Source organism: Acipenser ruthenus, chromosome 7 (assembly GCF_902713425.1).
Source record: "Acipenser ruthenus chromosome 7, fAciRut3.2 maternal haplotype, whole genome shotgun sequence".
Taxonomy (NCBI): Eukaryota; Metazoa; Chordata; class Actinopteri; order Acipenseriformes; family Acipenseridae; genus Acipenser; species Acipenser ruthenus.
Window position 1 is genome coordinate 60,524,835 of NC_081195.1, and position 12,260 is coordinate 60,537,094.

A 12,260-nucleotide genomic window follows, 5' to 3' on the forward strand; every position below is an offset into this window, starting at 1 on the left:
TCTTTCACATCTGCTGTCTTATAAAGAACGAATTCCTATTTTCCAGGCTTGTCATTGTGTGCTTTGTTAGACGGTGTTTTGTTCTGGCTAATGCATATTGAAAGTAATTCACGGCTCAGTAAAAAGGCAATAATGATGTTTACAGAATAATTTTGCACTACGCCATAGTAATTATAAAAAAACAAAACAGTGTTTTGAATCAGTGTCATTTTTGGCTACTGGGAACTGAAGAACTTTGTCTGGACAGGTATGTGATTTTGTTCTTGACAAGTACCACCAAGAAGTAAGTGAAATCAATTCCTGGCTTTTCAACTGAAGTAAAGGAGAAATAGAAATAGAGTACCAGACTGATCTGGAGCTGGAGGGCACTTTCAAGCCGCAGTGTAGCTCTTCTATTATTTAACTCACATGCAGCCATTGCCCATGATTTCAGTTTGATGCGGCTTTATGGATTCCAGATAAGAGTTGTATTTTAAGAATAATCTGGTATAATGTCAATCCATTGTTTTTTATAATTGGAAGAACATCTTCAAAATGGCTTTTTTTTTCTTGGCATACAAATATACAGAGTTGACATAATGGGACTAGGAAAGGTTAGATGTAATCTAAAATATCTTGCAGCTGAAAGCTATATACTTTTACAAAATAATTGTGTTTAGTGTAGCATATTTTATGCATAGATAAATAGTATATGTCGTTTTATCTGTTGTGGGAAGAAGATGTATGCCATGAGACTATTTATGAATAATATCTAGTTTTCTAAGGGCATTTGGAAAATGATATCATGCACAGAACGTTTCAAACAAACACATTGGTGAATGTTATTGTCGTTCAATAACATCACTCTGATGTCACTACTGAAATTCTCTTTAAAAAATAATGTGCTGCTTTACAAACCTGAAGGGAAAAAAAACAAAACATCCATCACAAAACAACACTAAACCCATGAAACACACTTTGGTTATTGCAAGCCAGGTCACAATGTAATTTCATTAGGATCATTGGCAGTTGTAGGTATGAGTATAACCACGGGGTCCTAGTGGTAAAGTAGTTCATAAATGTACATTTTGTGTGTGTGTGTGTGTGTGTTTTATGGCGTTTCTGCTGGAGATTACGTGAGATTAAGTCAGAAGAATGGGATCTTGACTGCTGAAACCTCGTGAGCCACAAGCACGATTCCTGCGCTGGTTTACATGGGTTTTTACAGTTATTTTTATCATGAGAAAGCGACTGACCCTGCCCTTAAAGTCGCACTGCCAAAAGGACGTTCTTTTGCTGTTTCACGATGTATTCACGTGACAGTGTCACACAGTCGATTTTCACATACATGTAAACCCAGCCATTGTTTCAGTTAAACAAATCTGTATATTTAAAACTTTAAATATTAGCATCTGGCTCTGATGTGTACTAACTTTTTTGAGAATGACTTCCAGGATTGCGTAATATTGTTCTTAATGTTCTAGATAGTAAGCTAATTATGCATCAGTCACATTACGGTTAAGGAACATCTGCTGAGACACTTTAATTGTAAATTAAATTTGAACACTGTAATAGGCTGAAGTAAATACAAATTGGAATACTGGCTGGTATAATAGTAGGCTAAACTTTTATCATTATTGAAATACTGTTATTCTCTGCTATTAACTGATATTTTTTTCATTTACGAAACAACAGTGACTTAATTCAATATTTTGGTAACATACAGTACATTTGTTTTTGCAACTAAAAACTAATATAAATCAGAAGTTTAAATATATTACGACTGCCACATTTACACATTCTTTGCAGTAGCAGCAAAAATGTATTACAGTAAAATAGTAATCTGTTACCAAATAATTAGATTATTTCACATTCGGAGTCTATTGATTTTCTAAACAAATATTAGTGGTAAAAGACACATTTTAATAGTTAAAGGTGGCATCCATAGTCCAGAGCAGTCCATGTTTAGCATGTTCTAATATGTAGCATTTAGAATTATGGGATATATCCTTCCCTTTTTTATTGTTCATTTTAAGACATATGATTTACCCCCCCCCCCCCCCCCCCCCCCCCCCCCCCCCCTTATCAAAATACCTTTGATACTGATAGGCAGCAACTCCTACTAATGTGATTGTAACTGCTGACATTTGAAAACCTCCCTGCATAACTGGCTTAAGTGATTTTTTTCATTATGCCCAGCTGAATGAAAAAGCTGCAACTAATGTACTTCTCAAGCCTCTTTTCATTCTGCCAGCAGGTGCTTGAAAATAAGTGAAAATCCAAATTGTATTTCTTACAATTGAAAATATAACCATTCGGCATATAAAATTGGAGCAGGATTTAGGATATTTTGCAGATAGAGCTCTATTCTGACTTGGTTTACGCACAATTTACGCTCTGGAAGAAGGGCTTACATGCCCATATATGGTATTGTATTTACCATTCATGGGCATGTAAACCCTTCTTCCAGTGTGTAAATCACGTGTAAACCAAGTCAGAATAGACCCTTTCGTCCTTAGATTGTGCTGCCTGGATACACCACCTTATCTTCTCTTTACCAGTGAGTCTCAATTTGAGCTGGGAGATAGTTTTGACCTCTTGAATTATTTTTATATATTTCTGCAGTCAAGAGAAACCGGAGCCATATAAATATTTTACCAACCAGAATTGTAAAATCAGTATATCACAGCTTTTCAAGAGATAATTATAATATGCATAATTCATTTATAATTAATTAAAAGAGACAGTGACATGGAAAAGAGAATTAAAAATGTCTGTGTATGAATGTCTAGTTGACTGGGTTTAGATTTAAAGGACAGAAATTGTTTTGTTAAATGACTGGTTTATGCCAGAAATACTGATATTAATTTCCATATTTTAATTATCTTAATGCATACTCTGATGTCATTTATGAATACTAACTCAAAAGTATTAATACATCTTTCTGAATAATTGCATACATAACTAAATAACTGTTACATTTAATGAAAGCACTTAAATTATGCCTAAAATAGAAGTTTAGGCTTTCATTTTTCTAAAGAGTATTGTGAAGAGACAGGTCAGGCAAAAAAAAAGAAAAAAAAACCTGATCTAAGGTTACAGTATATTATAGTCTATAAAGCAATTAGACAGAAGGTGACCACATAGGATTACAATGCATGTATTGGTATGCAAATTATTGTATGTAACTTATTCATTCCATTGTTTACTACAGCACACTGCTCCAAAAGTAAATTGTTCAGCGATGTATATATGAAGGCATTAATACAGGATTTCAGCAGTTTATAATTATTAGTTATTAGTTATGGACACTTTGTTATACAGTAGTCATTGCATGGTCTAATACAACTGTGTGTTGAAAATCAGACGTGGTTTTCTTGAAATATCTGAGAACTTTGTCTTTGAATTGAAACGATTGCAATTGTCTTCCTTTTTATAGAAATCAATGGCATAATAACACCGCGGGATATTAGTGTCTGGAAGGAGACTGCTGCACATAACTGGTAGCTGTAGGATCAGCTGTCACTCAAAGATATAGACATATGAAAAGAACCGCTAACCGTCATTTCGCTCTTTGTGATGTTAGAATGCAGGGATTTTCTTTTTACCTTGCTCAGAAGAATTTTTAAATGAAGGTCATTCTGCATTTTGAAGTGGTACTATTATATCCTTGAATAGAAATGTTAACTGGAGAGCAGCACGAAAGTCGTGTGCAATGGAACCCTAATTAGAGGGCATTACAGTCTGGAAGTTGGACGCATTTTTTGAAGGTGGTTAGACCCTCAAATAAGCTCTATATTGAAATTTTAAAGATTTTTAAATGACATTCTTTTTCTATGTTGAATTACTTACATTCTGTTGAATTATCTGCCTTATTATCCTCTAATGATTCTTTCCTTCACAACTTCTGAGGCCTTTGCGACATGTCACTTTCTATATGATGCTCTGGCCTTCAAGAGGGCAACTCCCTTAGCACTATACTGATGAAAGCAGGCCCCTAGATCAAGGTTACAAACAAACACATAACCAACCTTTCAATATTAAACTAGTCATTTTTCTACATGTGACAAATGATCCCATTCCTCCTTTTTTTCAGAGGAAGGTACAGGATATGGACCAGTATTTCAGGAGCAGCCAATTGATACAATCTATGCAGAGGAGTCTCCTGAAGCAAAAGTCACTATGAACTGCAGAGCACGAGGAAACCCAGCTGTCATATACAAGTAATCAATACAGATGTTCATTCAAATTGTGAAGCAACCAATGTGTCTGCGAGACTGCCTCTAAAGATGTGTATTTGAATGCTCAAGGATTGGCGTAAGAACGTGCACAATACCATTTACAGTATATCAATCAATCAGTCAGTCTTTATTTTTATGTAGCGCCTTTCACAAAAATCTGCCGCAAAGCGCTGAACAAGAGAAAATAAAATAAAAACATATTTTAAGATATACAGAAATGAAAATACTTAAACAATACAACCAAGTAATAAATACAGAAGTATAAATAAGTAAGTAAATAAGTTAATTGAAGAGCAATAAAAACAAGTGATACAATTAAATATCATTTACAGGACTGTGAAAGCTGTGTTTTCAGTCTTACTTTACAAACAGCAACAGAGGGAGCCTCCCTCACAGATGGTTGCAAGCCAATCCAGTTTAGGGGCTCTGTAAGAGAATGCTCTGCCACCTGCATTTTTTTCTGTATACTCCATATGTGACATTATGCTTTGATCTTCCAAGTACAGTTTTACAGTTTATATTTGTCGAGGATGTCACTGTTGTTTTTATAATAGTTTTATTTAAATAGGATTCCAGCTGTTGTTGATGTAATGTTTGTTCCAAAAAAAAGGTTTCAAATCCCTCCTTTTTTCCATAGGTGGAAATTAAATGGCTGGGATATCCCTGTGTTAGACACAGATGATCACTACACTATGGTAGGGGGGAACCTGATGATTAACAACCCAGAAAAAAGCAAGGATGAAGGGCGGTACCAGTGTGTAGCAAAAAATATATATGGCAGTGTGGTCAGCAGAGTGGTCACCATCAAGTTTGGATGTAAGTGGTTGTGCTGTATGTTTTTATATTTCATATGATATTACCTTATACAATTAAAACAGTGCCTACGTTTACATGCTGTTGGTATTGAGAGCTCCTGAGTATAGCACACCATACAATATCAGAATATGGGTCATTCTACAAACCACTGCCCTTATAAAGGTTTACCATAGTAAAAGCATAGCAAAGTGTAATAAAACATAGTGAAAGCATGGTAATGCATAGGTAAGCATTGAGAATAACGAATTATGGTAAAGCATATTAATAAACATGGCAAACCAGGGCAAACTATGATAAGTGCATAGTATAGCCACGGGAAAAGTATGGTAAAGCTGCATAAAATACTGTGCAAAAATACCATGGTAAACTTTAAGGGTACATCCGGGGTCAGCAATTATTATTATTTGTATGAGTTTAATGGAACTTATAACATTTGATATTAACCCATCATTACAGAAACACAAGAATTGGAAAAAATATATAAAAGGTGTGCCCATATCATATATAGCCAAGTATACAGTATGGTGCACTTTTTATCAAGCCAAACCACACTGGAACTCCCCTCTGGTCGTAGTGCTTTTTATCATGCACTTAAGTGTGTGGCAACGTAGTGCCTCATAACTTGCTAAAAGTCATTATAGATATCCCCTCCTCTACTTTTGCTGTTTTCATTTTTCACTATTCTCTTTCTGTCAACTGTTTGATACATGTCCTTTTATTGATTTCCAGATGTGCAAGGTAGGTTTGCCTTTTGTTCACAAAATACGTCAGCACCTCGACTTTGACAGTTGCCTTTGCTTTTCCGCTGCATATCATTTGGACCTAGCTTACTAGATTTAAAATTATATACAAATATATTTATTAAATCAGTTTTGAACATGTAATCATTTTATGAAAAACTGAAATCAAAATAGTGTCATTGGTGTTACCCAAAATCATTTACAGTAACACCAATGACTGATAACCCCAATGACAGATTATAGGAAAATAAAACCATGGCCTTTTATAGGCCACAACCATTGAAAACAAAGTGCAATAAATTAATAAAATCATATTTTTTAACAACTACTTGTTTAACAAGACCATTTTGTCAATTATTTTATGTTTCTTGAACACAAAATACATAACACTAATGTCATACCTGGATCTTAAACCTACTCATTAATTTTACTAACTGAAACTGAATATTATTAAAAATGAAAGAAGCATGTTTAACTTGCATACAACAATGAAGCTCCTCCTCTAATGACCTTTTGTAGCAGGAAGTTCTTGGTTGTAGTGTCAATTCATTTGCAATGGTGTCATTTAACAAAAGAAGCATCACTGACAGAATATTGAGTGACACACATTGCGTTTGAAATTTTAAATACATATTATTGTTGTTGTTTTTTCAGAGTAGTGAGCAGAATACAGTATACATGTACAGGTTTAACTTTTTGTTAAATTGTCTAAAATATCTCCATATTATATAAATCTATAACTGATCACCACATTTTACATGACCTCCAGCGACAAAGTCATGAACTTTCGAGTATTTCATGGGTTTTTTTTTCATAAAGGAGAATAGAATGCACCACAATTGTAGAATGACCTATACTCTATGTATCTACAGTAAGTGTTTACAAATAAATTACATGTGCTGTCACAGTATCCTTTACACTACAAATCAAAGTCTACTAAGACTGTGAGGTAAGACTACTTACCTGACGTTCACTCTTTGTATCATCATATGTATGAATTAAAAAAAAAAAAGAAATTTGACATTTACATTTCAGTTTGTAGCAGGATTTTTCCTGGTGTTGCACATCAACAGCATTGAAGGAGTGTCCCTTTATATTATTACATACTCCAGACTTCCACACACGCCAGGCTTGAGATTTAGTATCCAGGGTACTGCAAATGAGAGTGTGAGTTTTGATGGAAATTGTAACCTGGATAGTACAACCAGTATGCAAACCACCAAGCAAGTGAACGAATGCGTGTAACGTGGTCATTGCCTAATTCTGGGACAGAATGGCATACTGAGAGATTTTACTAGACAGTAAGTTATTATGTAAAGTAAGCCCATTCTTAGAGATCTTTCCTATTTTAATTAATATCACAGATTATTAAAATGATAAGAAGGATAGTAAGAATAATAAAAATGGAATCCTAATGTTTGTTTTACACTTCAAATAAAATGTTCAAATTTAGCGTGGCACACACCAAGGTTAGAACCCAATATTGAAAGCAATTTATATTACAGGACAGTAAGACTCAAAAATCTGAGCCAGCCTGGACCCTATGTGTTGTTTTTAATACTCTCCCAACCTCTTTTTAAACAAGAATCAGTAATGAAAAACAGACATCTGTAAAACAATATGTAAAGAGAAAAGTAGCTTCAAATATCATTTGCTGTGTTATGGTTCTTTGTTTTATGGTGTTTGCTGCTATTCTGAATAGTTGTATATATCTGCCTCTATAATTTATGCCTTTATCTGGCTTTGAGCTGATCTGGAGAAGTGCAGGGACTGAACAGCCTTACCCATTCCATTCAGATCATGTGACAATAAGACCTTTCAACTCCAGCCAGCTCCCACCTAGCTGTAGACTAGGTGGGAAAACAAATAAGCTGCAGTAACTAACTATAGATGTGTAAACTGCTGTTGCTTTTTCTAGACCTTGATCCATTTTTAACAGAAGAACGCTCTGCAGTGTCTGTGAAAGTTGGACAAGGCGCTGTGCTGCTCTGTGCACCTCCACCACATTACCCAGGTAATACTTGCAGCATTGATTAGTTGTTTATTTAATCTCTTTATCTATCTGATAAGCAAACATGTGTAAGAGGGAGCCTTTAATATTATGTTAATTAAATATGAAATACATACATTCTAAGTATTATATAAATTTAAAACCACAATCAAAATTGTATCTGCTGTGTTGCAGATTAATGGAGAGCACATATAAACCATATCATCTAAAAAAAGGTTACAAAATACAAATTGTATGCATATTATACATAGGCTTTTGTTGTTTTTAGTTATCTAGCTGAAACTGACACATTTATATTGCATTTAAAAAAAATTTTTTAGATATTGATAATCCGTAAGGCTTCAAACTTGGGACATAGTTTGATCAAACTGGCAATGAAAACATTTAATTTGGTATTTAACCTGTCACACTAGCCGTGAATGTATTTCTTTATTTTAATTGGTTGGGTAATCACCACGTATTTATGATATATGTTTAGAGTCTCAAAACCAGACACAATCTAGACGTCTTACTCAAGGAAGACATTGTATTCATGAATTCTAATGTTTTAATCTTCAGATGACTTGTCATACCGCTGGCTTCTGAACGAGTTCCCCATCTTTATCACACCGGATAATCGAAAGTTTGTCTCTCAGACAACTGGCAATCTGTACATTTCAAATGTGGATCCAGCAGACAAGGGCAATTACTCATGCTTTGTGTCCAGTGCATCTATTGCAAAAAGCGTCTTCAGCAAGTTCATTTCACTGGCTCCCCAGGACGAACGTAAGTATTTTGACTTAAGTGTCATTGTTGAAGATAATGTTTTTGCAAAAAAAAAAAAAAAATTACTGGAAGTTTAGGTATGTAAATGCAGGTATGATGTACATTAGTACTTTTTTTTATTCATAACAACAAATACTGAATTTCTTATATTTGAAAAGAGACATTTAAAGTAACGCAATATTTACTTTTCAGAAATCTAATAACAGTGTCATGTTGAAAAAATAACTTATTTGTTCTTTGTTCCTTCAGAGGAACTGTTTTTTTTTTTTAATAACTGGTTTACATGCCTTGAGAGATGATTTAATTTCACCCTGTAATAATATGAGAGGACATTTTGGCAGTGAGTATTTTTTGTGCAGGCGGTCACTCTCGTAAGAAATGAGAATAGTGGAATGGGACTTTAATAATCTGATCCTGTTATTCTGTAACGTTAGTTGTAATGTAAAATGTCTGCTCTAGTGCACTGATAGGATTATCGCCCACATTGTCAAACAGGTAACACAGCAATAACGATCTATGATGTAGTATGGAAAAGAAAAGCTAGAGCACTCATATTTTTATAGAGGACGGATCTCAAACCCCAGTGCACTAGAGCAGCCATTTTGAAAAGATCTTTGAAACAGACTTTAAAGTTTGTAAGTGTAAAACGTTGTCAGGATGTTAACAATGAAAAAACAGGTACATTGTTTAAACAGTTGTAGCAACACATGGGGACGTATAACTATGTTTTTCGTAAGACCCGCTAGTTACTCTTTAAGGAGTCATTTTATGTCAAGATTTTTAAAGCACATACTTTTTTTTTTTTTTTTAAGGTGAGAATGTGAGAAAGTATCCAGCAGACATAAAAGTTCGATTCCCAGACACCTATACACTGGTTGGACAAAACGTGTCACTTGAATGTTTTGCTCTTGGCAAGTAAGTCCTGTCACCACACTATGGGCCTCATTCTAAAAGCATGAAGTCTTCCGGTCAGCGCATTGCAGTTTATGAATACAGACCCGTACTATCTAATATTGAACGTAATATTACCCACTAAATTAGGTCAAAAGAGCCACTAAAGCTACAAATCAGGGCACAGCTGTGAGATAATCCTGTGTGAAGAATAAGGGAATGTGGAAAAGTGCAGTCGACGTTGATTCATCCGCTTCACTGGAAAAAAAAAAAGATTTCATCTTCTTTGGTATATCATGGTTTAAGTTAGTGTTTCATAATAATGTGTTTCTCAGTATGATAATCTTACTGTCCTGTCCCATTTCCTTAGCCCTAATCCCAAAATTGTGTGGAGAAAAGTCGATGCGCCCTTTCCAAGCAACTATGAGATGAGTTTGTCTGGTTCAGTTTTCACGATATTTAACGTCCAGGTTGAAGATGAGGGCCTGTATGAATGTGAAGCACTGAACATCAAAGGAAAAGATAGACACCAGGCAAGAGTTTATACCGAGGGTAAGTCATAATGTATTTACTTAATTTAAAACTCCAAGTGATCCTTTATAAAGGTAAATTCCAGCCTACCTTTATGTGCACTGCAATAACAGAAGCATATTTCAATGCCAAACGAATAGACACCATTTAAAACACTGTGTAACAATTCTCAATATAATCTTCCAATAAATAGTTACCAATGTCATTTTAGTCGCTTTATTCCACATCAGAGTCCTCATCGTTCATCCTTGTAGGACCTGCATAATCTTGAGATTATCTCAGTGAGGTCAATTTTAATGGTCTAAACAGCAGAGAATCTTAATTCTGTCCACATTATCTAATCCACTTATTTGCTGTAAATGACTCAATATAATAAGATGGTGTATTATGTTTTTAAAGACTACTTTTAAATGGACCCCATTCTCTTTTAATATTGCTACAATGCAGCTTTCTTTTACCCACTGCCTAGAATAATAAGAATAATACTACGGTATATAAACCATTTTCTGTATTTGTTTTATTTATTTAGCTTACCCAGAGTGGGCAGAACATATAAATGACACTGAAAAAGACATTGGAAGTGATCTGACTTTGAGATGTGAAGCCAAAGGCATTCCTAAACCTACTATTAGATGGCTGAAAAATGGAATTGGGGTAAAAGTTGACTTATTTTCTTTCAATCAAAGTATATACTAGTATTTAACATATGCTCTATTTCATACTATGTTTATTGTGAATTGACAAAGAACATTGTCAGGGTCAGTCCATTTGTGATTGTATTGGTGGAACTCCACTGTATATGCAGTATGTATTTTAGTGGTGAATGCATCCATGTTTTTTTCTGCCTGCACCAACATACCTGTAGATGAATTCTGCTTGCACACTAAAGGTTATGTTCCTTTGCAGTATGGTAAAGGTGATTTGAAATTCTATGGGCTGACCTTGGAGGATGCTGGAATGTATCAGTGTGTAGCAGAAAACAAACATGGAACTATTTATGCAAATGCTGAGTTACGCGTGATTGGTGAGTAACTTACCCAGGAGAGAAAACCATTTAAAGATTTAACACAGAGCTATAGTGGGTAAAAGCTGGTACAGTTACAGTGTGTGTTTGTGTGTGTGTGTGTGTGTGTGTGTGTGTAATATATATACAGACGTGCTCAAATTTGTTGGTACCCCTCCACAAAAAACGAAGAATGCACAATTTTCTCTGAAATAACTTGAAACTGACAAAAGTAATTGGCATCCACCATTGTTTATTCCATATTTAATAGAAATCAGACTTTGCTTTTGATTTTTTATTCAACATAATATTGTAAATAATAAAACAAATGAAAATGGCATGGACAAAAATGATGGGACCGCTAACCTAATATTTTGTTGCACAACCTTTAGAGGCAATCACTGCAATCAAACGTTTTCTGTAGCTCTCAATGAGACTTCTGCACCTGTTAACAGGTAGTTTGGCCCACTCTTCCTGAGCAAACTGCTCCAGCTGTCTCAGGTTTGATGGGTGCCTTCTCCAGACTGCAAGTTTCCGCTCTTTCCATAGATGTTCGATAGGATTCAGATCAGGACTCATAGAAGGCCATTTCAGAATAGTCCAATGTTTTGTTCTTATCCATTCTTGGGTGCTTTTAGCTGTGTGTTTTGGGTCATTATCCTGTTGGAGGACCCATGACCTGCGACTGAGACAGAGCTTTCTGACACTGGGCAGTACGTTTCGCTCCAGAATGCCTTGATAGTCTTGAGATTTCATTGTGCCCTGCACAGATTCAAGGCACCCTGTGCCAGGCGCAGCAAAGCAGCCCCAAAACATAACCGAGCCTCCTCCATGTTTCACTGTAGGTATGGTGTTCTTTTCTTTGAAAGCTTCATTTTTTCGTATGTGAACATAGAGCTGATGTGACTTGCCAAAAAGCTCCAGTTTTGACTCATCTGTCCAAAGGACATTCTCCCAGAAGGATTGTGGCTTGTCAATATGCATTTTAGCAAATTCCAGTCTGGCTTTTTTATGTTTTTCTTTCAAAAGTGGAGTCCTCCTGGGTCTTCTTCCATGGAGCCCACTTTCACTCAAAAAGCGACGGATGGTGCGATCAGAAACTGACGTACCTTCACCTTGGAGTTCAGCTTGTATCTCTTTGGCAGTTATCCTTGGTTCTTTTTCTACCATTCGCACTATCCTTTCCACTATCTTTTCACAGCTTCTTTGCTTTATTCTATGACATACCAAAGGCATGCAAATATACATGATAATATAGCTTTTAATTTCATCACTTTTCAGGA

The 12,260-nt window shown here is 35.2% G+C and overlaps 1 protein-coding gene across 8 annotated transcripts in view; it reads left to right on the plus strand.

Moving 5' to 3' along the window:
- Positions 1 to 12,260, plus strand: part of LOC117415372 (contactin-1-like) — an 88,979-nt gene that overhangs the window by 44,625 nt on the left and 32,094 nt on the right. For all 8 annotated transcript variants that reach the window (XM_059027487.1, XM_034025633.3, XM_059027490.1 and 5 more), the window contains 8 exons: positions 4,076 to 4,202; positions 4,858 to 5,036; positions 7,695 to 7,790; positions 8,346 to 8,552; positions 9,365 to 9,467; positions 9,814 to 9,995; positions 10,504 to 10,628; positions 10,881 to 10,998. In XM_059027487.1, coding sequence (XP_058883470.1) covers positions 4,076 to 4,202; positions 4,858 to 5,036; positions 7,695 to 7,790; positions 8,346 to 8,552; positions 9,365 to 9,467; positions 9,814 to 9,995; positions 10,504 to 10,628; positions 10,881 to 10,998 — 1,137 coding nt within the window. The remainder of the gene's footprint in view (positions 1 to 4,075; positions 4,203 to 4,857; positions 5,037 to 7,694; positions 7,791 to 8,345; positions 8,553 to 9,364; positions 9,468 to 9,813; positions 9,996 to 10,503; positions 10,629 to 10,880; positions 10,999 to 12,260) is intronic.